The sequence below is a fragment of the Natator depressus genome, chromosome 3, assembly GCF_965152275.1.
Source record: "Natator depressus isolate rNatDep1 chromosome 3, rNatDep2.hap1, whole genome shotgun sequence".
Classification (NCBI taxonomy): Eukaryota; Metazoa; Chordata; order Testudines; family Cheloniidae; genus Natator; species Natator depressus.
The window spans coordinates 142073210-142098578 of NC_134236.1; the positions used below are offsets into that span (position 1 = coordinate 142073210).

Genomic DNA, 25369 nt, shown 5'->3' on the forward strand with positions numbered 1-25369 from the left:
AGAATAACAGAGTAATATCTTGCTGACTTCAAATCTGCCACAATCTTCTGTTTGACTTTTGTTGCCAGTAACTGTATGATCTCATTTTGAATTGTTTTTCCAAGGTAGTGGTGTGTGTACATTTCTTGGGCGGTGACTCTTCTTAGATGCGCCTGGAGTACAGCGTCAAACTCAGCCATCAGCTCCACAATTTAAGGAAGTTTCCATTGTTTGGCACATACAGCTGATCTGAAGTGCACCTCAGTGCTAGATTTTTGGTAGCAAGCATTCTCACAATGGCAATGAGCCTTTTCAGAACATTTTGCCAGTAAAGAGACTCTGATGCAATCTTCTCTTGATGCTGATCATTTATGGTGGCCTTTAACCTTCGTCTCATCTCAAGCTCTTTCCACTATGGTCCTAGTGGCGCCCCCCCTCCCAGTCTGGCACGTGAGGCGGCCACCTCAGTTCACCTTATGGTGAGGCCATCCTTGCGGGTTTATCTACAGTACAAACACTACAATGGTGCAGCTGCAGCAGTAGCATAGACACTTACTACAGTGATGGAAGGGGTTTTCCTTTCACTGTAGTAAATCCACCTCTCTGAGAGGCAGTAGTTAGGTTGACAGAAGAATTCTTCCATCAGCGTTTTGGTATCTACATGGGGCTTAGTTCAGCTTAATTATGTTGCACAGGGCATGACATTTTTCACAGCCCTGAGCAAGGTAGCTAGGGCAACCTAAGTTTTAGGTGTAGACCAGGTTTTTGTCTCATAAATGTACAGGAATAAGCTATACTGGTATAAGGCACCTATACACTGGCATAACTGGGTTCACACTAGGGATTGTACTCATTTAACTATTATGGTATAAAAAATATCAGCTCTACCTGAAATAGTGTGTAGATTAAGGCTAAGCTAAAAAGCTGAGCACATTGATTTTGAACTGAACGGGCAATCTAATGATAGTACATTAAAAAAAAATTGTTGGGGAATAAGGAAGAGGAAGGTTCGCTCAGTTTGAAAGATGGAGATAGGGGAGGAATTAGGTCCTGAGTCAAAGTTAAGACTGAATGGACCAGTCAGAAGTGCATATGTCTGGTGTTAATTAGTATTAAATACCTGGCTGTTTGTTTAATTACTGTAGTTCACCTACAACAACACTGAACTGTCCAGTTCCTGGAACCCACACAATTAGACCAAAAGTTGACAATGAGGTAAGCTGTCAATAATAACTATAAGAAATTCATAGTGCACTGTGGTCAGGTCCATGTGTTCCTAGTATTTTGCAGTATTTGCCACAGAGTCCACTTCAGTGGATCACAAATTAAATGTGAGTCAATAGTGTAATACTGTTGCAAAAAATGTTAATGATCCTGGGACGTATTAGCAGGAGTGTTATAAGAAAGACACTAGAAGTAATTCTTCCATTCTACTCAGCGCTGATCAGGCCTCAGCTGAAGTACTGTGTCCAGTACTGGGCACCGCACTTCAGGAGAGATGTGGACAAAGTGGAGGAAGTCCAGAGGAGAGCAACAAAAATTATTAACGGTCTAGAAAACATGATCTATTAGGAAAGATTGGGGAAAAAATGGGTTTGTTTAGTCTAGAGAAGAAAAGAGTGACGGGGGACACGATAACAGTCTTCAAGTACATAAAAGATTGTTATAAAGAGGAGGGTGATAAATTGTTCTCTTTATCCACTGAGGACAAGACAAGAGGTAATAGGCTCAAACTGCAGCAAAGGAGATTTAGATTAGACATTAGGAGAAATTTCCTAACTGTAAGAGTAGTTAAGCACTGGAACAAATCACCTAGGGAGATTGTGGAGTCTCCATTATTGGAGGTTTTTATTATCCTCTTAGGCAAACACCTGTCAGGGATGGTCTAGATAACACTTAGTCCTGACTCAGTGCGGGGGACTGGACTAGATGACTTATCGAGGTTCCTTCCAGTCCCATGTTACTGATTCTATGATTAGCTTCATAGTATTGCTCCAGAATCAAATCTTTCTAGCCCTAATGGTTGTGAAGGAAACCTTCCAAATGTCAGCTGAGTGTAACCAATGCAGTGATGTGTTCCTGAGTCTGCTAAAAGACTGAATCAATAGCTCAGAGATGTCTGAACAGCCCCCATTCATTATATTGAGGTGTGTGATGTGGTATACAAACACCACATTGGCCAAGGTTAATAGGATGATGTGGGCTCAAGCAGCTCCACCCTCTTCTCCTGCAGAGCTTTCAGTGTTGGAGGGAGGCACTTGAACAAGGGAGAGAGCTCGTTTGTGAATGGACTTGAAAGGAGAACAGACTGGCAGCTCCCTTGTGTGAGAAGCCTAGGGAGAGCCAGGAGCTGACTAAAGACTGTGATCTGCTAGGACCTCCCTGTGGGAGATTAGGCCTGTCACTGACTATTAGTTTGTTTTTTTACCATGAACCTGTCGGTGGGTGGGTGTTAAGATGAGCTGCTGCAGGTGGGGTCCTCCTGAAAGGAAGGAGGCTGAAAACTGAGCCCAACAGCGCTGAAGATTCTTTTGGTTTGTGTTTATGTTGAACTTTGACTTGGAGGTTCCACTTCCCTGGAAGGGACTGAACACTGTCAGTGACCTGGCCAGCATCTAAGCCACATCCACAACTCAAATAATGCAAATTTCATTATCAACATTACCATTATCATTACCTATTTTATTAAGGGGGGACATAAGTCTATAAAATCATGAATGGAGTGGAGAAAGTGAATAAGGAAGTGTTATTCACCCCTTCACATAACACAAGAACTAGGCGTCACCCAATTAAATTAATAGCCAAAACAAACATAAGGAAGTACTTCTTCACACAACATGCAGTCAACCTGTGGAACTCATTGCCAGGGGATGTGGTGAAGGTCAAAAGTAGGGCTGTCAAGTGATTAAAAAAATTAATCGCGATTAATCGCGTGATTAAAAAAATTAATCATGATAAATCGCACGATTCATCGCGCAATTCATTGTGTTGTTAAACCATAATAGAATACTATTTATATAAAATTTTTTGGATGTTTTCCACATTTTCGAATATATTGATTTCAGTTACAACACAGAATACAAAATGTACAGTACTTTATATTTATTTATTATAAATATTTGCACTGTAAAAATAAAAGAAATAGTACTTTACAATTTACCTAATACAAGTACTGTAGTGCAATCTCTTTATCATGAAAGTTTAACTTACAAATGTAGAATTATGTACAAAATATAACTGCATTCAAAAATAAAACAATGTAAAACTTTAGACCCTACAAGTCCACTCAGTCCTACTTTTTGTTCAGCTAATCGCTCAGACAAACAAGTTTGTTTACAATTGCAGGAGATAATGCTGCCCACTTCTTGTTTACAATGTCAGCTGAAAGTGAGAATAAGTGTTTGCATAGCACTGTTGTAACTGGTGTTGCAAGATATTTACTTGTCAGATGCGCTAAAGATTCATATGTCCCTTCATGCTTCAACCACCATTCCAGAGGACATGCGTCCATGCTGAGGATGAGTTCTGCTCAATAACGATCTAAAGCAGAGCAGACCAGTGCATGTTCATTTTCATCATCTGAGTCAGATGCCACCAGCATCTTCTTTGATATTCTTTTTTGGTGGTTCTGGTCCTTTAGTTTCCGCATCGGAGTGTTGCTCTTTTAAGACTTCCGAAAGCATTCTCCACATCCCATCCCGATCAGATTTTGGAAGGCAGTTCCGATTCTTAAATCTTGAGTTGAGTGCTGTACCTATCTTTAGAAATCTTGCATTGGTACCTTCTTTGCGTTTTGTCAAATGTTCAGTGAAAGTGTTCTTAAAAAGGCATGCTGGGTCATCATCCGAGACTGCTATCATATGAAATATATGGCAGAATGCCGGTAAAACACAGAGCAGGAGACACAATTCTCCTCCAAGGAGTTCAGTCACAAATGTAATTAATGCATTATTTTTTTAAAGAGTGTCATCAGCATGGAAGCATGTCCTCTGGAATGGTGGCCAAAGCATGAAGGGGCATATGAATGTTTAGCATAACTGGCACGTAAATACCTTGCAATGTCGGCTACAAAAGTGCCATGCGAACATCTGTTCTCACTTTCAGGTAACATTGTAAATAAGAAGCGGGCAGCATTATCTCCCATAAATGTAAACTAACTTGTTTCGCTAAGCTGAACAAGAAGTAGGACTGAGTGGACTTCTAGGCCCTAAAGTTTTACATCATTTTGTTTTTGAGTGCAGTTATGTAACAAAAAAAATCTACATTTGTAAGTTGCGCTTTCATGATAGAGATTGCACTATGGTACTTCTTTGAGGTGAATTGAAAAATACTACTTCTTTTGTTTATCATTTTTACAGTGCAAATATTTGTAATACTAATAATATAAAGTGAGTACTGCACACTTTGTATTCTGTGTTGTAATAGAAATCAATATATTTGAAAATGTAGAAAAACATACAAAATATTTAATAAATTTCAATTGGTATTCTATTGTTTAACAGTGCGATTAAAACTGTGATTAATCACGATTAATTTTTTTAATCACAATTAATTTTTTTGAGTTAATCGCGTGAGTTAACTGTGATTAATTGACAGCCCTAGTCAAAAGTATAACTGGGTTAAAAAAAGAATTAGATAAATTCATGGAGGATAGGCCCATCAGTGGCTATTAGCCAAGATGGTCAGGGGTGCAACCCGATGCTCTGGATGTCTACATTTCTATGATACTGTGTTTGGGATTTTTATATCCAATTTTGCAATACAAAGAAAGTTAACAAATAGGAGCAGTGTACATTGGGTCTAATGTCAAATTAAATAATGTGATGTGATAGTATAGTGAATGCAGTATTCATTTGCATATTTAGTTAAGTAGAAGCCTCAGTTCTAAATTTATGTGTGCCGTTCACAGAATCTCCAATCTGTTGCATTCGCATGCCACTGATTGCAGGGATCTTGCCACAGAATTTTGGTTAAGTTTGCCCTGAAGTTCCTGGGATTTGACTATGATTATTATTTTTTTATTTTATCCAGAATATATACAGTATTGTGGGAGGAGGGAGCTCAGTGGGATGTGGTTATTTTAAAAGTTTCTACTAACAATTGGTGTTTTATACAATAAAGAACACTTAAACATACTCATTAAATCACCCCAAAGAGGGGAAGAAATAAATTTAGCTTTTTATCAATTTTTTTTTTTTTTTTGTTCTTCATGGGTCCTCACTATGTTTTATGTCTAGGCCCTCTAGCGTGCAAGCTAAAAACTCTCTACATAGTTGTGTCCATTGAGGTTGTTCATGAACCTTGGCTATCTCCTTTTATGGGATACCATCACAGAATCCCTAGGGATCAGGCTTTCTTTAAGCATGGAGCCCACTTGGCTGCTGACCAAAACCTTGACATCAACTCTCATGGAAGTTCTTTGAAGAGCACTGTAATGGGCAGGGCGAAGGGGATGGGGCTTGGAGGGCCAGTCAGCCTAGTGGTCGGAGTACCTGGCTTCCTGCCCCTGCTTCTGTGGACAAAGGGCCTCAGCCTCTCAGGTAGGGGGGATGCAGGATGTCCCATTCCACCAGGTCCCAGCCCAGGGCTCTGTGTAAATCACCCTTTAGTAGGGGACCTCCCAGCAGGGAGTCTATGTTCATTGCCCTGGGCTGCTTCCTACTGTGGTCCTTTTAGTTTGGGGCATGTAGCCCTATGGACCATGTCCCTGTGGTGCCTGGTCTCTTAGTAGTGTCCCCTCATGGACCCTGGGTAGCATCCTCCTGCGGTCCCAGCAGGGCTGGCCTTACCATGAGGCGAACTGAGGTGGCCGCCTCAGGTGCCAGACTGGGGGGGGGGGGGGGGGGGGGGGGCGCCACTAGGACTCAGAGTGTAGAAGATTGTGTCTGCTGCTGGTGCGTATGTATGCTCTCTGCTCTAGATGCACAGAGATGGTGGAGTGCTGTACTGGAGGAAGAAGGGCACAAGAGACATAGCAGGCAGGTAGGAGAAAAGGTGAGAGGGAATAACAGAAAGCAGCAGGAGCTGTAGGGAGAGAGAGGAGGAGGAGCCTCTGATGTACCTCTCTAGCACCCCCAGGAGCCTGGACTGATTAACACCAGCTTCTCAAGAAGCTTCCTGTTTCCTGCTGCTTCCTTGAACAGGCAGTCAACTGAAGTAGTTGGAGCCAGTTAGGCCCTTAAGATGCTGATATCTTCCCTCACTCAGGCCCTGCTACCAGCCTGCTTATTTGTCCCCTTCAGCTGAGTGTTGAGAGCCACTATAGCTGGCACAGAACAGCAGTCATGAGTGAAAGAAGAAAACGCCCCTCTGGGGCAGCATTCAGAAAAAGAAAGAAAGAAAGCAAAGGAAGCTTTTCTATCTAAGCAGGAAGGAGCCCTCCTGAGATACATAGACACAAATGTTCACGGTGAGCCTTGTGAGGATGTGACTGGTGAGGAGATGCTTGATTTTCCAGTTAGTCAGAGTGCAGGTGACCTGGCAGCTACTGCAGTATCCATATCTCCATCTCAAATGGATGTAACCATGCACATTCCTGAAGAAAAGTGTAGATCAGAGAAGAGTGTGGTGGAGGCGCAAGAAACAGCTGCTGCAGAGTTTAGTTCCTTAAGTCTAGATGATCCAGGACTGTGGACCCACTTGAGCAGTAGCCTGAGGGACTTCCTTGTACTTCATGGGCCACAGCAAGTGAAAAACTTCATGTTCCCCAAAGACAATGAAAATAGAAGTTTCCATCCAACACATTACTGGCATGAAATCCCCAAGTGATCCGAGTGATTTAGGTGATGAACTGAAAGCCCTTTCAAGACACATTTCAGCAGGATCAACTCCAAAGGCTGTTCTGGAATATATGTGCACAAATCAGATGATCACCCTCTTTCCAAATGCTTTTGTTGCTCTGCACATACTTCTAACATTTCCTGTAACAGTTGCCCTTGGAGAACGCAGCTTAAAAAAAAAAGCCAGTGTTTACTATGCAGACAAGGAAAATTATATTTGCTGTTCAGGCGTTTGAAAGTTAAGTGTTACTTAAAATTTTTAAACAAGGCATTTTAAGTTGTTTGTTCTCCTTTATTGGGGTAGGTAGCAGAGCAATACCATGAGAGAGGAGTAGAACGGGGAGAAGGCAGAAATGAGACCTTTCAAAGTTTTGGCCCAAGCGAGGGAGCATGGGGGCGTCATTTGAGCTCCCTGTCGCAGGTGCCAATGGCTGTGGTGCAGCAATGATAAGCTTGGTAGGGTCAGAAAACACCTCCCCCCACCCGCCGCTGTCTCTGCTTCAGTTACGAGGGTTCCTCTCAAGCCAGGTGTTCCTAGGCGTCTTTCTCCATCTCCTTTGCCAGGACAACACTGCTTGGTCCCTGGTGGCTGCCTCAACCAACAGGCTAGTGACCCTTCCCTCACATAGAGAGATAGCTAGCTCCTGCCTCTTCGCTGATCAGCCCCGAACTGAGCCAAGCTCCCTCCATTTTTGCCTGCCTGGCCTGGCATTGGCTGCGGGAATTAATTTTAAATTCTTTAAAATTACAACCATTTTAAAGAAGCAAAATTCACAGACAGTGCAGCAAATAATTGGAATGTCTTCCAGCAAATATTTTCTAAAGATCCAAGGGAGGAATGTGATCAATGATTACTAAGTCTCCCCAAAACCATCTAGTATTCGTGGGCAGGACTGCCCAGAGGATTCAGGAGGACTGGGGCAAAGCAATTTCAGGGGCCCCTTCCAGTGAGGTAGCCAGGTGGAGCAAACAGGGGGAGCGGACATAAAAAAGGTGCCAGCCGCTATACTCACCCGGTGGCGCTCCGGGTCTTCGGTGGCACTTTAGCGGCGGGTCCTTCACTCGCTCCGGGTCTTCGGCAGCACTGAAGGACCTGCCGCCGAATTGCCGCCGAAGATCCGGAGCGCCGCTGGGTGAGTAAAAAAAAAGGCGCCAAAAATTTTAAAAGGCGTCACTTGTGCTCAGTGGGAGAGTGGCCATTGCCCTGCTAGCTACGCTACTGGCCCCTTCCTTGCCTCAGACCTCAGACTTCAGACATTCTCGTTGGGGCCCCTGCAGGGCCTGAGGCCTGGGGCAAATTGCCCCACTTCCTCCCCTCCCCAGGTAGCTCTGTTCATAGGTCACTCCAATGTAGGATCCCCCCAAAAACAAGTCCATACATACTGGACAGTGAACACATATGGACTTTCGACAGTTAATCAGATTAACAGAAAAAAATCTCTTCCAGTGCAATGTTCCTTAGAAGGTGTCTCAGATCTGGTCATGCTCCCCCCTGCCAACCACCCACCACAGTGCTGTGAGGGGAATCCAGTCCTTTGGATAGCTAGGTGTTCTAACCTTTTGTGGGTTTCAGCAGGCTGCTGCATTATTTTCTCCCTTGGCCTCTCTGGCACATTTCTTGGGCACTAACACTTAGTCTACTATGTCTTAGCCTACCTGTCTTAAGGCCCCAGGGTCAGTGCTAACCTGCAAAATACCCCAGTAAACACACCCTCTCCCAGAATCCCAGTGAGGGTGTGAGACTTTTGGGTTATAGTTTAACTCTCTCAGGAGGCAACTGGTAGTTGTGAAGTATGTAACACACATGGACATTTTGCACAGGACTCTAATACCATTGCTCTTTTACTTAACAGATAAAGCACAGAAGAGTACAGATCATTTAGAAAATAACAGTAGCTCTCCCTTTCTTTGGGGGTTCATCAGTGCACAAGAAGGCAGGTTTCCCCCTGCCTCATCAGGCTCCTACATGCAGCTCCTCTCAGCTTGATTTGGTGAAAAATGGCTGGGAAGTCCCCAAGTAGAGCAGCTCTTGTATTATTATACCTTCTGTGAAGTGGAGATTGCGATCCATGCTCCTTTGGTGCCACCATGAGGTCTGGTTCATTTTTTATTGTTCGATGCTGAGGAAAGAGAGAGCTGTAAGAGGAAATAAAAAGGGAATAGATAAGAGGAAACTGTATCATGATTGAACCGTTCCTATGTTTCTTTCTTCACCAACATTGCATTAAATTGTAATTAAACAACACATTAACAAATGTAACAAACATGAGATATAAAAGTCCTATATGTAGTTACCTGGACACACAAAATACTTGGAGTGAAATCCTGGTTCAATTGAAGTCAATGGCAAAGCTGCCATTGACTGAGTCGGGTCAGGATTTCACCTTTGGCCTCTAGGGCCCTACTCCTGCGAACGCATACGCACATAGCTAGTTTCACTGAATTCAGTAGGACTACTTGTGTACATAAGGATACTTACATATATAAATGTTAACATGATCAGAGCCTAAAGGTGGTAGGTATCATGTCAATCATATACAAACATGAAGTATGTTTTTTTTCCTGTTTTAGACATTTGAGAATGTGGAACGCTATATGCCTATCTCTGAACATTTGACTTGCTTTTTGTGGTATGTGGTGAAAAGTTCTCCAGCACAGAGGTAGGTGTTTTCATATGAGACCTTCTCTCCATATATATATATTTGGAGATGTATAATCTAATTGTATTTGGATGTCTTTTGTGATTTATCTAGTGATTTGACACAAAAATGGTCAATAATCATTTGTTATGCTGCTCAGTTAAGTTAAAAAGTATGGGCCAGATACAAGGGTTTTCTATAAAAGAAAAGTGGTAGTTAATTCAGGCTTACAGCTGCTTTGCCTTACTTGAGTAGTGCAAGCAGGCTGGAGTGTTCCAGTGAATCTGGTCCAAAGTGTGTGCAAGCAGTACGTCAGGTAATGTCTTTGTATCTTCTCAGATTTCAGGACAGTGCAAGACAACAGTGAATGAGAGTCGTCGTAGATAATTTGCAAAAAAGTATCTTTTTTTTTTAAAACATCCATTACTTAAAAATGGTTTGACTAACTGCCCTGAAACTTTAAAAGAATATCTATTTTAGTTTACCCTGAAAGTAACTTAGAAAAAAATATTTTTTCCCATGCAAAGTTATAAGGGAAGTGAATATAGCCATACACTAAAATTCTAATTACAACTAAAACCATGGCCTGGTCTACACGAGGAAATTAGGTCAGTATAACTGCATCGCTCAGCGGTGTGAAAAATCCACAGCCCAGAGTGAACTAGTTAAACCAACTTAACTCCAAGTGCAGACACCCGCTAGGTTGACAGGAGAATTCTCCTGTCGACCTAGCTACCACCTCTTGGGGAGGTGGAGTACCTATGCCAACAGAAGAACCCCTCCTGTCAGCATCTTCACTGAAGCGTTACAGCTGCAGTGGTGCTGCTATGCCACTGTAGCGGTTTATGTGTAGACAAGCTCAATGAAACTGCTCTTGAGTGGCTCAATATTTAGGGTCATTGTTAATTACTCAAAGAAAGCTTGACCAGTTTTCTTCCTACTTGGCAGAAAAACAGTTGGAAACAACAAATCCATTGTTATAAATGATTAATTAGTGGCTAAACCACACACGTGCACAGCTGGGACTAGTACTACTGTAATTTAGCTCCACGAATATACAGGTGAAATCCTGGCCCCATTGAAGTCAGCCCGGTTGCCCCATTGACTTCAGTGGGGCTAGGATTTCTCCCCAGGTCTTTACTTCCTAAGCTAAGGGAAATCTGTTAGAGCTGTAATGAATAGACAGAACCTTTTGTTATCTCTAAACTGCAGCCCACTGCCAGAGAGCAAGCTGCTCATAAACACAATGTAACTATTAAAATTAGCACTCCTGGGGGAATTCTGCAACAAAAAATTAAGAATTCTATGCACAATATTTTAAAATTCTGCATATTTTATTTGTCAGAATAACACAATATAATCACACCAGTTTCAATTATTTTTGTAATTTATTTCAAAATACCTGTCAGCAGTATGTCTGTAACAATACAGCCAACAAAAAAGATTCAGGAAATGATTTTTGACAAATAGATTCCTTATTAGGCGTATTAATACAGAACTTTGAGTAATAATTCATTTAAATTACAATACAGAAATGTATTTCCCACTCCCCTCAGAAGCAGTGCAAATCCTTAGGGGAATCAGGAGAAATGGAGGAACTGAGGGAGAGGGAAGTAATTGCTGGGAATGAACCTGGAGGGTTTTGATTGTGGGTGGGGTAAGTATGGAACAGGGTTTTTTTTGGGGGGGGGGGGGGAGATCGTTAGGAAGTTGGGGAGACTCCTTCATGCAGACCCTGGCTGACCTCTAGCTTATCCCATTCAGTCAGGCGCATCTGCCCCAGTCCCCATGTGTCTCTGCTCCCCTCTTCGGCCTCCCTTCTTCCCCCATCCCCATGTGTCTCTGCACCCCCACTTGGCCACCCCTCTTCCTCCAGTCCCCATGTGTCCCTGCACCCTCTTTCCCCCATCCCCAGGCATCCCAGCACCCCCACTCAGCCACCCTGATCCCCATGTGTCCCTGTACCCCCTCCCTTTGTCCCCAGATGTTCCTGCACCCCTCCCCATGTGTCGCTGCACCCCCATTCCGCCACCCCCCACCCCCATCCCCATGTGTCCCTATACCCCCACTCCCATTCAGCCCCAGCCTCAGTCTGTCCCCGCCCACTAGCCCTGTCTATGTGGCTCCCCCAGAAGCCCCATGTCCCTCCCATATCCTGTGCCTCCTCACCTGGCCCAGCGGGCATATTGCAGCCACTCTTCCACCCACTTGGGTGCTACCACCAGTGAGCCAGTTGCCCTCTGTTCTGGCTCTACAGTAGTCCCTGGTGGGAAAAAGATATAATTGCAGCACCTCTCTGACAGAAAGTATTTTCTGCAGAGAAAAAAAACCTGCAGGGGACATAAATTCTGCATGTGCACAGTGATGCAGAATTCCTGGAGGAGTAAAATTAGATAGAACATTAATTAATAACTTTACTTAATTACAACCGATTTTGTTCATATAGAGAGTTTCTTCTTACTATGTGGAAAGTTTGTCAGGGTAGTAATAAGCCCTTTTTATGCTAGTGGGACATAAAGAAATGCCAGATGTGAGTCAATGTTTCTTATGAGGGTGATATTTTAATGACTTGTAACTCAAAACCTAACAATAAGACAGCTTAACCAATTTTCTTCAAACTTTGCTGAAAAATTCTTCTTAGCTTTCTGAATAAAACTGGCAAGGTCCAGGTCAAGACAGTAGCCTATGTTGCCCCTTTTTGGGCTGAACAGTTAGCCCACATTTGAGGACTTGCCAGGTTGTTTCCGTACTACTTCTTATGTGGCATCTCTGTAACTAGATGTTTGCAACCATGTTAGCCCATTCTGTATGGTCCTCTGCTAATCACTTTGTGGATGAATAGTCCTTTTGATCCACCAGAATACATCATCCATCCTAGCTCTTTTTTCTGTCTTGCATTCTTCTACCATCAACTTTCTCTTCCAGGGCCTGAAAACATGCATCACCTATTGAACCTCTTAAAATGTGTCCTGCAAATCAAATCTTTTTTCATAAGATTTCCAGCTAATGTTTGCTGAGTTGTTTTTGGTAGGAGGATACATTGATGATGATACTAGTTGTATATTTATTTGATGCTGTCCTGTTTATTTACAAAGAATGTACAAAAAGTCCTGTTTCCTTGAACATAGTAGAAAAACAACAGCAGGCAGTTTCCTGGCTCACATTTTCCAAGCTTGTCTTTCTTGAAGTAATGTACTCCAAGGAACTCTGTCTCTCTGCTCCCCATCAGGGCCACGATCAAACTGCTTGTCTGGCTTTCTGCCTCTCACACACCCAAACAAACATAGCTGCAACCAATCAATCTCCTAACTCTTGCTTTTGCAGTCAGTCCCAGGGAAACCCATCAGCCTACATGCCGTCTGAGCTTCTGATAGACCTCGTCATACAGCCTGGGTAATGTCTTCCTATTGTTTCCAGTTGTCAGTACATAAAGGTTGTTTGAAATGTTGTTGTAGCCGTGTTGGTCCCAGGATATTAGAGAGACAAGATAGATGAGGTAATATTTTTTATGTGTTAACTACTTATGCTAGACAGTCTATTTCACCTTGTATTTAGCTGTGACTTTCTGTGTATGTCTACACTGTGATAAAAGCCACAGCTGTGGCTGGCTCAGGTCAGCTGGCTCAGGCTTGTGGTTCTCGGGCTACAGGGCTATAAAATTGCAGTACAGATGTTTGGGCTCCGGCTGGACCCTGGACTATAAAACCCCACAAGGGGGGAGAGTCAGAACCCAGGCTCCAGCCTGAGCCCAAACATTTACACTTCAATTTGTAGTCAAGCTCTATGAGCCCTTGTCAGCTGACTTGGGTGCCGTGGGTTTTTTGACCACAGTGTAGATGTACCCTTTGAGTACCTTTCTCAGACCTGAAGAAGAGCTCTTTGTACATGGCAGCGCGTGAACTGCTGGCTGGGGGAGGCTAGCCCCCATCCCTGCCCCTTCAGCCTGAAGCCTGCCCCTTCCACCCCTCCAGCCCAGGCTAGCTCCCCCAGCCCCAGAGTGCTCCCTCCCCAGCCCTGTAGCAGGCAGCACGGCCCCTCCAGCCCCGGAGCACTGGGAGGGCAGGCAACACAGCCACAGCCCACCCCAGCCCCAGAGCGATGGGCGGGCAGGCTGCACAGCCCCAGCCCCAGAGCACCAGGAGGGTAGGTAGCAAGGCCCAAGCTGGGGCCACCCCACAGGGAGCCTGGAGCGGCCACACAGAGCAGAAGCAGGAGGTGGGAACTGGGGGCAGAGTGTGGGCAGCTAGATTCCCTCTGCCCCAGCCCTGAGCCCCCTCCCACACTCCAAACCCCTCCGCCCCACCCCCGCCACACATCACCTCCATATTGGTGCACATAACAAAATTCATTCTGCACATGGATGTAAAAAATTAGAAGGAACATTGGAGGGCGGGGCCAGGCCTGACTGTCTGGGGAGGCACAGCCTCCCCCAGCCTATGGTACCCGCCGCCCATGTCTGTGTAGCTCAAAAGCTTGTCTCCTTCGCCAACAGAAATTGGTCCAGTAAAAGCTATTACCTCATCCACTTTGTCTCAGTACATAAAAGGAAATTTAATTGCTCCTTCCAGTTAACCTGAAAGAAAGGTGATTAACACACACATCATCAGTTTTAACAAGGTCTCTGTTTGTCCTTGATGGCAACCATTAACACCTTCCAGTACAACAACAAATTAGAGATCAAATTTGATCAAACTTTTTTCTCCGTTGTGTAAGGGCAGGTCTACCCTCCAAAATTAAGGGTATGTCTTCACTAGCAACTTTAAAGTGCTGCTGCAGCCCCAGCGCTTTAATGTGGCTGTGTAGTTGTGGCACCAGCGCTGGGAGAGAGATCTCCCAGCACTATAAAAAAACCCACCTCCACAAGGGGAGTAGCTACCAGCTCTGGAAGCACAGCTATCAGTGCTGGTGCACTGTCTACACTGCCACTTCACAGCGCTGAAACTTGCAGCGCTCAGGGGGGTGTTTTTTCACACCCTGAGCAAGAAAGTTGCCACACTGTAAAACGGCCTAAGTTGATCTAACTTATGTCGTCATACAGCTGCCACAGTAATTACATCACTTGCACATGTCTACGCTTTGCTCCTTGTGTGCGTCCTCACCAGGAGCATTTGTATCAATTGTACTGTCAGTGTGGGGCATTGTGGGATGGCGTTTGAGAGCCAGTAACAATGGTTGTAAGCAACACAGTGTCTACACTGACACTGCATTGACCTAACTACATTACTGTTGACCTATGCCTCTCGTGAAGGTGGAGTTATTAAGTCAGCGTAGTGAAGCAGTTATGTCGGCGGGAGCAAAATGTTATTATAAATACTTACATAGTTAGGTTGACGTAAGCTGCCTTACATTGACCTAACTCTGTAGCATAGACCAGGCCAGAGTTACCCTAACTAGTTTGTCTAGGAAATGTTGTGACGGAGCTCACGTGCCCCTCATTGATATGGAGAGGGTTAACTCTACTCTCTGGGCCGAGGAGGCCACGGCCTCATGGCCCTGCTGGGCATGCTCCGGCTGCGGACTATGTATAAAAGGAAGCAGCTCAGCTCATTTAGGGCTGGCCGCCAAAGAGAGGATGCATGCTGCGAGCTCCAGCCCAGGAACCGCAGAAGCCCCAGACAACAGGAGCCAGGGATGCTGAGACTCCGGAGAACACCCAAGGCGAGGCGGAGCTGTTGGCAGCCGCCCTGAGCGAGGAGTCCAGAGCCCACGGAGATGCCTGGGACCCTGGCATCAGGAACCGGGTAGGAAGTAGCTCAGGGAGACTAGTTGTGGTGCCGAGTGGGGTCAGCGTGTTTCGGGCGGATTCCCCGCTGACATACTTGCCATTAGGCCACACAGTCCCACGGAAGGTGCAGTGATACTGACTCTGGCTACTAGGCCATGCAGCACTGAGAGAGGGGACAGCCCAACTGACTCTTGCTACTAGGCCACACAGCCTTACTGAGCCACCTCGACTCTGACTACTAGGCCACACGGCCCTGAGAGAGGGCGACCCTATCAATCCTGTCTATTGGGCCACACAGCTCTGAGAGAGGGTGTCCCTGACTCTTGCCACAAGGCCATACTGCCTTGCTGAGCCAAGCAGCCACACTGACTCTGAACACTCAGCGATACACCCCAACCGAACCGGAAAGCCATTTTGATTCGGGCCATTGGGCCCCATGGCCGTGTGGGAAGGGGCCGTCACCCTGACTCTGACCCTTGGGCCATACAACTGAGAGAGAGAGAGAGAGTAACCATATTGACTTTTACCATTAGTCCTCACCACGGTGGTCAAGACAAACAGTGGTCGTAAGCACTCCACTGCGGCAAAGTAATTACTCCGCCCCACCCCAAGAGGGGACAGGGTGCACTTGCCCCACAACACGTCTACAGTACAAAATTATGTTGACCTATGTTACGTCAGCATACAGCTGCCGCAGTAATTAAACTGCTTTTGTGTGTTCACACTATGCTCCTTGTGTCAATGTTGTGCATCCTCACTAGCAGCGCTTGCATCGATGTAGAGAGCAGTGCACCATGGGTAGCTATCCCTCTGTGTAACTCACCACAGTCTAGCGCAGGGTGTTTGGGGAATATTTTGCCTTGCCACATGGGGCCGAACTGAGTCATCCAGGAGTGACTGGGAGCATAATTTCAACATCCCGTAATGCATTGTTTTCTATCCCATAATTTCATCTGCATCCCATAACATTTCGCAGTTCTTTTCAAAATCCCTGAAAACGCGCATGTCCTTCCTTACTGTCCACCATCTGTGTCAGAAACATGAATCCTGCACAGCTCTGCACAGTTGTGATAAGTGTTGTGAGCATGGGGAACCTGATCCTGCAGTATCTGCAGAGCTGCCAGAGCAGCCGTGGGGAACATAACGATTCCTTGGAGGCTAGATTGCTATGTGATATAGAAAGAAATAATTCAAGATTGTTGGTAGCATTCACGAGGCAGCGGCAGATGGTGGAGCGCTGGTTCTGAGTCTGAGAAACAAGCACTGACTGGTGGGATCGCATTGTCATGCAGGGTTGGGATGACAAGTAGTGGCTGCAGAACTTTCAGATGTGCAAAGCTACATTCCTGGATCTGTGTGCAGAGCTTGCCCCAGCCCTCCAGTGCAGTGACACCAAAATGAGATCTGTACTGACAGTGGAAAAGCAAGTGACTACTGCTCTGGGGAAACTTGCAGTGCCCAACTGCTACTGATCACTCAGGAATCAACTTGGACCCTCTACTACACAGCAGCCAAGGTCCGTTCCCTGCACCTTGCTGCCTTTCCTTGAGCTGCTTCCATGATTCCTGACCCTCCCCATTCCTCTGCATTTGCCAGTCTCTTCACTCCCTCCTCCTACGGAGTAACTTTAGGCAACTCGTCTCTGCAGTCCCCAAACACACCTCCCTTCTCCCAGGGAGTGACTGCAGACTCCTTCCCTGCAGTCCCCTCTGCTTCCAGTTTCCTGATTTTTGTAGAGGTCCCACCTATCCCTCACAGATGAGCTTCTCCCTAATTACCTGCCTTCAGCCTATAGCTCCCCATTTGCAACCTAATTAGCTGACTGAGCCCATATGGCCCAATTCAGCTCTTGCAGGGCCATTTGGGGGAGCACACTGCATCACAGGGCTGCAGAAGGAGGCATGCACAGGACTGTTGAACCTGAAGGTCAACAAGAGTCTGCAGCATGGCTGTTTGCTGCTTGAGAAGTGCTAGAAACTCCTGCTGCACATCCCTCTCCTTTTCCTGTGCCTTTTTCATCTCCACTCTATCCCTGGCCACGCTGTCTCCAAGCCTTCTGTTCGGTGTCCGAAGAAGCAGAGGCTTGCAGGATCTCTTGGAACATGTCGTCCTGTGTCCTCTTCCTTCTTCTCCTTATCTGGCTGAGCCACTCTGCTTGTATGGATAGAGGGACCCCATCCTGAAATAAATCTTTCCTTAACCCCCTCTTCTGGCCTTCAGACCACGCCCTAACCTCTCCAAGCTCATCATCAGAAGCAAACTCCCCACAGACCAGGGCACACCAACTCCAGGTGGCACCAGACTGTGCCAGAACAACAGATACAAAACCTGCAGATCTCCTACAATGCTCAGCACCCTGCACAACCCCCCTTTCAAGATCCCTTGAAAGGTCCCTTGAAATATGTGTTAACTACTTATGCGAAACAATCTGTTCCATCTTGTATTGAGCTCTGATGCTCTGAGTATGTTTCCCAGACCTGAAGAAGAGCTCTGTGTAAGCTCGAAGACTTGCCTCTGTCACCAACAGAAGTTGGTCCAATAAAAAATATTACACCTTGTCTCTCCAATATATGGAATGAAAACATAAAGCAATTGTTCTGCTCCCAGCATAGCTGTGGGCCCCCTGGACTTTGGCAGTTTAGTGGTCAGGGTCTCCTCACTACCTAAGGACATCCACAGGGCCTCCCACCTGCTCGCAGTCCTCCACTGCACTGTCTGCAGTCTGGACTGTAATTACAGGAGGGTGTTCTCCTAGCACTCTCCTAGTCCCAGTCACCCTAATGAAGCTAGGCCCTCATCTATATTGCCTAGCTGGTAATCATCAGACCCAATCACCTGACACTGCCCAGCTGGATCTGATGATTCCCAGCACCTGCTTTGGGATCCACCCTGGAAAAGGGCTGGCTGTTCCTTGGCCCCCTTTACTGTTAAAGGTGCAGATTTCCCTTCCGAACCAATGCCACACCAACCAAAATTGGCAACCTCTAGGGTCACTCCAGTACCAATGGCTATGGTACCATCCTTAGTATCTACTATAGTACCCACTAGGGAGATATCTATGATGGCACTGACCATTGCACTGGTACCAATGTATATGATCCCAGTACTATCAACTTCTACAGCATTCACTGATTTGACAGAACTTAGAATCACTCCGGAATCAGTGTCACCCTTGAATGCATCTGCTTTATCAGATATTTCATGATCTGCCCTGATACTGGAGACTACGGCATTGGTTATGAAAATTTCCCTCCATTTATCTTCATCTCAGGGGAAGCCTGTCAGCCCTCCTCAAGTTCCAGTGATTCCGAGGGGAACTGCACCTCCAGTTGAACAAGTCTACTCTTCATCTGGTGCCTCTAGCAACAGTACTTTTCCAAGCTCACAGCCATACTCTTCTAACTATTCAAGAGTTCGAGATCACCGCAAGAGAAGTTCTTAATCTGAACAATATAAAGGACATGCTACAGATGCTTCTCATGTGCCTTGGATGCCACTTCCCCAACATTAAATGCCATACCTTTGTGATTTCCAGTCATAGTTGTACTGGCCTTCCTGGGCCCCACAATTTCAGTATCCACCCCCTTTGAAAGTTCCTTGTGCAAGATCAAGGGACAAGTCACCATCTGCACAAACTCACAGAGTTCCACACTTGCCTTGCAAGCAGAACATTTTAACAGAGGAACAGGAGCACCAGACCAGAACAGGAGACCAGTCATTCCTTCTACCCCATTTACAGAGGATGACTTTAGAGCATTCAGAGACATTCTGAAGAGGATGGCAGAGATGCTTGAGATTCCTCTTGAGGTGATGGAGGGAAATCTTGTACATTTTCTTAATATTCTTCAGCCAGTAACTCAGGGTTGTGTTGCAGTGTCAATAAATGAAGGTATTTTGGACTTGACAAAAAATCTGTGGGCTATACCTGTGTCACTCTCTGCAATATTTAGGAGAGAGGACCGCAGATATCAAGTCCCATCCAAAAGGTATGAGTATTTTTATACTCCTCCTACCCCAGGTTCTTTGGTTATGACTGCCGCACAGGTTCGATTGATTTAAATCAAAGTGACTTAAATCACCTATTTTAATAATATTTAAATCAGCAAGCAGGAACTTTGATTTAAATAATCAATTTTAATCTTTTTTTGCATTTGTACTTTTTAGTTATTTTCCTAAAGAAAGATTGATTCTGATTGGCTAAAAGTTTATTTGCAACTAAATATAACCTCATCTCCACTAGAATTAGAAAGAAGTGTTGGACATATTTGGGACATGTACTCTGGATGCCAAAACACAGACTCCCACATGAAGCTGTCAAGTAGAAACCAACTGGTGTGAGGAAACATGGGCCTCCAAGAGAAACCTAGAGAAGAACTCTGAGCAGGGAGGGCAGAACAGTCAATCTCAACAACATTGAGCAGATGGAGGCAGGCAGCAGTACATGAGAGAAGGATGGAAGAGACTAGTTTCAGCCCTGTGCACCAGTACTGACATGAGAAGGATGTAATAATAATCTTTACACTAAATTTGGTACTTCTATTTTCTAACCAGAAGGTGTGACCCTAACAGCCCCTAAATGCCCACTGGCAAACGGTTCACTGTCATGTAACAGCAGTTCCTATCAAACTTGACAAATTTACTATGCCTAACATATTGCTGTCATTATATTTACCTATAAAGAATGTGGTGTGACATATCAAATGAAAGCAGGTCACAAACTGGTCATTAATGGCATTGTGAAATGTATGTATTAATAAGGAATTATGGATACTTACAGATACTATGCTTTAAAGTCTATACCCAAACAAAGGGGGAAACAGGTTTTCTTCCAGACAGGAGGGAAGATAGTTATCTCCCTTTCTGTAATATAAATTGAGCATGATGATGCCAGAGACAATGGACAGCTTATTTGCATCAGAGGTAAGCAGGAGGAACAAATTAACATGTGGATGTGAAGTGAGCATGGGAAGTGTCAAGGTTCCTTCCCCACTCTGAACTCTAGGGTACAGATGTGGGGACCTGCATGAAAGACCCCCTAAGCTTATTCTTACCAGCTTAGGTTAAAAACTTCCCCAAGGTACAAACTTTGCCCTTGGATTAGGCAAAACACTGCCACCACCAAGTGTTTTAAACAAAGAACAGGGAAAGAGACCACTTGGAGATGTCTTCCCCAAAATATCCCCCCCAAGCCCTACACCCCCTTTCCTGGGGAAGGCTTGATAATAATGCTCACCAGTTGGTACAGGTGAACACAGACCCAAACCCTTGGATCTTAAGAACAATGAAAAATCAATCAGGTTCTTAAAAGAAGAATTTTAATTAAAGAAAAGGTAAAAGAATCACCTCTGTAAAATCAGGATGGTAAATACCTTATAGGGTAATCAGATTCAAAACATAGAGAATCCCTCTAGGCAAAACCTTAAGTTACAAAAAGACACAAAAACCGGAATATACATTCCATCCAGCACAGCTTATTTTACAAGCCATTAAACGAAAGAAAATCTAACGCATTTTCTAGCTAGATTACTTACTAACTTTACAGGAGTTGTAAGGCTTGCATTCCTGATCTGTTCCCGGCAAAAGCATCACACAGACAGACCGAACCCTTTGTTCCCCCGCCCTCCAGATTTGAAAGTGTCTTGTCCCCCCATTGGTCATTTTGGGTCAGGTGCCAGCGAGGTTACCTTAGCTTCTTAACCCTTTACAGGTGAAAGGATTTTTCCTCTGGCCAGGAGGGATTTTATAGCTCTGTATACAGAAAGGTGGTTACCCTTCCCTTTATATTTATGACAGGAATGCACTGGAGTCTGAACCCCAGGGCTTCATCCTGACTCTGGTGACAAAGATGATAAATTTTGGGGTATATAAGAAGAAGCAAAAAGACATTTTAGTTATCCATCACTGAGGAAACAAAGAGGTCAGCGCTCTTTGCATCCATTAACAGTAGATCTCCAGTCATGTGGGTTAGTGGCACTGAGAAGTAGTTGTGGGTGAGCAAAAGTGCTTTAGACAAAGACTGGAGCCTGATAAGGTTATATGTAGTCTCTTAGAAGTGTGTTATACTTTTGTTTCATTTGTAACCATTTATGTTTCTATTATTTTTGCTTAGTATCACTTAAATCTTTTGTTATTTATTAATAAAAACTTATTCTTGGTTTTGCTATAAATTTATCTCAGTGCTGTAATATTAAAGTAAAGTGAAAAGGAGTACTTGTGGCACCTTAGAGACTAACCAATTTATTTGAGCATAAGCTTTCATGAGCTACAGCTCACTTATGCTCAAATAAATTGGTTAGTCTCTAAGGTGCCACAAGTACTCCTTTTCTTTTTGCGAATACAGACTAACACGGCTGCTACTCTGAAACCTGTCATTAAAGTAAAGTGTTTGTGCTTAGCTGAGCTAACAGGATGGTGTGCATACTGTCTCTTTGGAGACAGCGGACCTGGTAATTTCTGTGGTATCCAGTGGCAGGCAGGATACGGGAGAGGAGTGCTCTTCAAGGGGGCCCAAAAGGTTGGGGTGCACCTAATGTTAACCTGCAAGGCAAGGGTTGGACTGGCAGAGGCCTGAGGAGAGTGCTTGTGTGGCTGAAAGGTTGATGTTGTACTGGAGCTAACAAACCCAGCTATCACAAGATAGACTCTTATGCTGGAGGTAGGGGGTAACAAGGTCACCCACAGTCCTGCGCATATTAAGAAAGTGTCACAGGAGGATACGCTATATTTGTACACAATTATTTAAGCAATTGTGTATCTTAACTGACATTTATTCAGATTCTTAACTTTTAGGTTTTATTATGTTAGAAAATGGTGAACAATGCTTTTCTTATTTACTAGATGGCGATTTATTTCTACGGGAATGGTGTATTCTGTATCAAGTCAACCTTTATGTATTCCAGGGGATAACAACTATTTGGCAGATCATCTGACCAAAAGAGTGATGCTGATGTCTGAGTGGTCCCTAAAAGACTTCCTTGTGCATCAGCTCTTTCAAAAATGAGTAGTCTCGTGGGTAGATCTGTTTGCGACCAGGGAAAACAGGAAGTCTCACAGCTTTTGCTCTTAAGGGGTAATGAGTCTGAGGTCTATATCCAACACTTTTCCAGGAATGCATGCCTTCTCACCATTTCCGTTTAGTCCAAGGATCCTTTGAAAACTGAGGCAAGACAAGACACGTCTGATTTTAATAGCTTCAGCGTAGCCACGCCAATTTTTTTTTTCAGAACTTCTACCTCTCCTGAACAAACCGTGGATAACATTCCTATCTCTGCCAGACAGTCTCACAAAATCATGGTCTAGTGCTTCATGCAGACCTGTTGCTTCTACATCTGACAGCATGGCTGTTGCATGGCTAACATCAGTAGACAGAAGTTGCTCTGCACCGGTCTGAGATTTGCTTTTACAGAGCAGAAAGCCCTCCACTTGGCACACATATGTTGCAGAACGGAAATATTTTTCCTCTTGGGCAGCTCAACAAAGGCTTAGCCCATTAGGATCTTCAATTCCTGATATATTGGATTATATCTTTAATGCATTCAGGACAATCGATTAGCTTGATTTAAGTGCATTTAACAGCAATATCTGCTCATCACCAACCCATCCAAAATTACTCTGTCTTTTCACACATTGCTGCTCACAGGTTCCTGAAGGGGTTATTACACATTTTCACCCCTGATACGAACAGTTTTCGTACTTGGGATCTGAATTTAGTACTTACCTTGTTGATTGGTTGGCTGTTTGAACCCATGCCATCATGTTCACTTAATCACCTGACCATCACTATGGTGTTCCCAATGACAATCACTTATGCATGGAAATTGTATGAAATTCAGGCTCTGATTGCTGGTCCTCTATAGACAGTCTTCCATACAGACAGAGTAATTATGAGTATGACTACACTGCACACAAAAAAAAAACCTGTGTCAGCATGCCTCAGCACCTCAGCCAGGCGCACACAATGGGGCTAAAAATAGCAGTGTAAATGTTCCTATTCTGGCTAAAGCTTGGGCTCTGAGACCCTTAGCCCCATAGTACAAGCTTTGTGAGCCCGAGAAGTGGACCTGGGCTTTGAGACTTGCTGATTTGGGTTTTTATTTTTTGCAGTGTAGACATACACTTCATCCAAAGATTAAATTTAAGGTTGTCTCCAGTTTTCACATCAATCACATTGTCCATCTACCAGTTTTTTTACATAAGAATGGCCATACTGAGTCAGACCAATGGTTCATCTAGCCCAGTATCCTGTCTTCTGACAATGGCTAAGGCCAGGTGCTTCAGAGGGAATGAACAGAACAGGGCAATTATTTAGTGATCCATCCCCTGTCATCCAGTCCCAGCATCTGGCAGTCAAAGGCTTAGGGACATCCAGAGCACAGAGTTGCATCACTGACCATGTTGGCTAATAGCCATTGATGTAACTGTCCTCCATGAACTCTAATTCTTTTTTGAAACCACTTATACTTTCCCCTAAATCTCATTCCTTTCTGGTAAAGGCAAGACTTCATAGCCTGAACATGAAGAAGGCAGCACTGTCCTATTATCTCCACGGACAAAACAATTTTGTAAACCCTTAAGACTCTTTGTGACATTTGGAGGCAGGTCCAAAGATCAGGTGGTTGTGAAACGAAGACATTCTAAGTGGATTTCAAGCTGTATTAGGGTGTCCTATGATACTAAGAAATTGACTCCTCCCTCTCACATTAAGACATGTTCTTCCAGAACTCAAGCAGCCTCAGCAGCATGCCTTACCAGAGTCCCTATAGCTGAAATTTACAGAGCAGCTACATGGAGTTCTGTCCACACTGTCGCCAACCATTACATCTTGGTGTAATCTTCCAGATTAGATGTTCAATTTGGTCAAGCAATGCTGCAATCTTTGTTTCAATAAGCTCCAAACTCCCACCTCCTAAAGGAGTTGCCTCCTAGCTAATCACCAAGAGTGGGATCCAGAGGGACAAATACTCAAAGAAAGAAAGATTACTTGCCTTAAAGTAACTGTAGTTCTTCAAAAAGAAAAGGAGTACTTGTGGCACCTTAGAGACTAACAAATCTATTTGAGCATAAGCTTTCGTGAGCTACAGCTCACTTTAGAGATTGGGAGCTCACGAAAGCTTATGCTCAAATAAATTTGTTAGTCTCTAAGGTGCCACAAGTACCCCTTTTCTTTTTGCAAATACAGACTAACACGGCTGCTACTCTGAAACCTGTAGTTCTTCAAGATATTCTGTACATGTAGATTCCATATGTGATGGGTTCGGTCACAGAGACCTGCTTGGGACTGTTACCTGATGTGCTGAAACTACCTCTGAGCCTGTTTTCCCTGTCAGCTTGGGACCCCAGAACCCTGTCTTGTTGAGCCAGACATGCTAGCCTACTGCAACACAGACCCAGGGTCTGAACCATGTCCCCAAAGCTGCAGGCTTTAACTGAACACCACTCAGCAGGTACTCCTGTCTCCAACACCCAGATATCCAGCTCCCAATGGGATCCAAACCCCAAATAAATCCGTTTACCCTGTATAAGCTTTATACAGAGTAAAACTCATAAATTGTCTGCTCTCTATAACACCGACAGAGAGAGATGCACAGCTGTTTGCTCCCCCAGGTATTAATTACTTACTCTGGGTTAATTAATAAGCAAAAAGTGATTTTATTAAGTATAAAAAGTAGGATTTAAGTGGTTCCAAGTAATAACAGACAGAACAAAGTAAGTTACTAAGTAAAATAAATCAAAATACGCAAGGTAATTTAATACACGAAGGATCTAATTACAAATACTAACTTCTCACCCTAGATGTTATCTCAGGTACAATCCTTTTCAGACCAACGTTGTAGTGTATGGCCTGGGTCCAGCAATCACTCAGACCCCCGTAGTTACAGTCCTTTGTTCCAGTTTCTTTCAGGCATCTCTTTGGGGTGGAGAGGCTGTCTATAGACCAAATTCTCTCTCTTGTGGGCGGAAACCTCTTTGTTTTTCTGTGCAAAGTCACAGCAACAAGATGGAGTTTGTAGCCACCTGGGCAAGTCACATGTCCATGAATGATTCAGCTTTTTGCAGGCCGATGCCATTGTTTACATGTTAGTTTGAATGTTCCCAGGAAAGCTCAGATGTGGATTGGTGTCTCCCAAAGTCCATTGTCGGTTAAGTGTTTCTTGATTGGGCACTTACTGAGAGTAGTCCTTCCTCAAGAAGCTGACCAGATGGTTCACTGAGAATCAAACACATTGGGATACTTAGAATCCCAACAC

The 25369-nt window shown here is 44.4% G+C and overlaps 1 protein-coding gene across 1 annotated transcript in view; it reads left to right on the top strand.

The window, feature by feature from the left end:
- Positions 1-25369, top strand: part of CATSPERE (catsper channel auxiliary subunit epsilon) — a 90324-nt gene that overhangs the window by 11297 nt on the left and 53658 nt on the right. Inside the window, 3 exon segments of the mRNA XM_074947611.1 lie at positions 1125-1194; positions 9330-9418; positions 12722-12790. Coding sequence (XP_074803712.1) covers positions 1125-1194; positions 9330-9418; positions 12722-12790 — 228 coding nt within the window.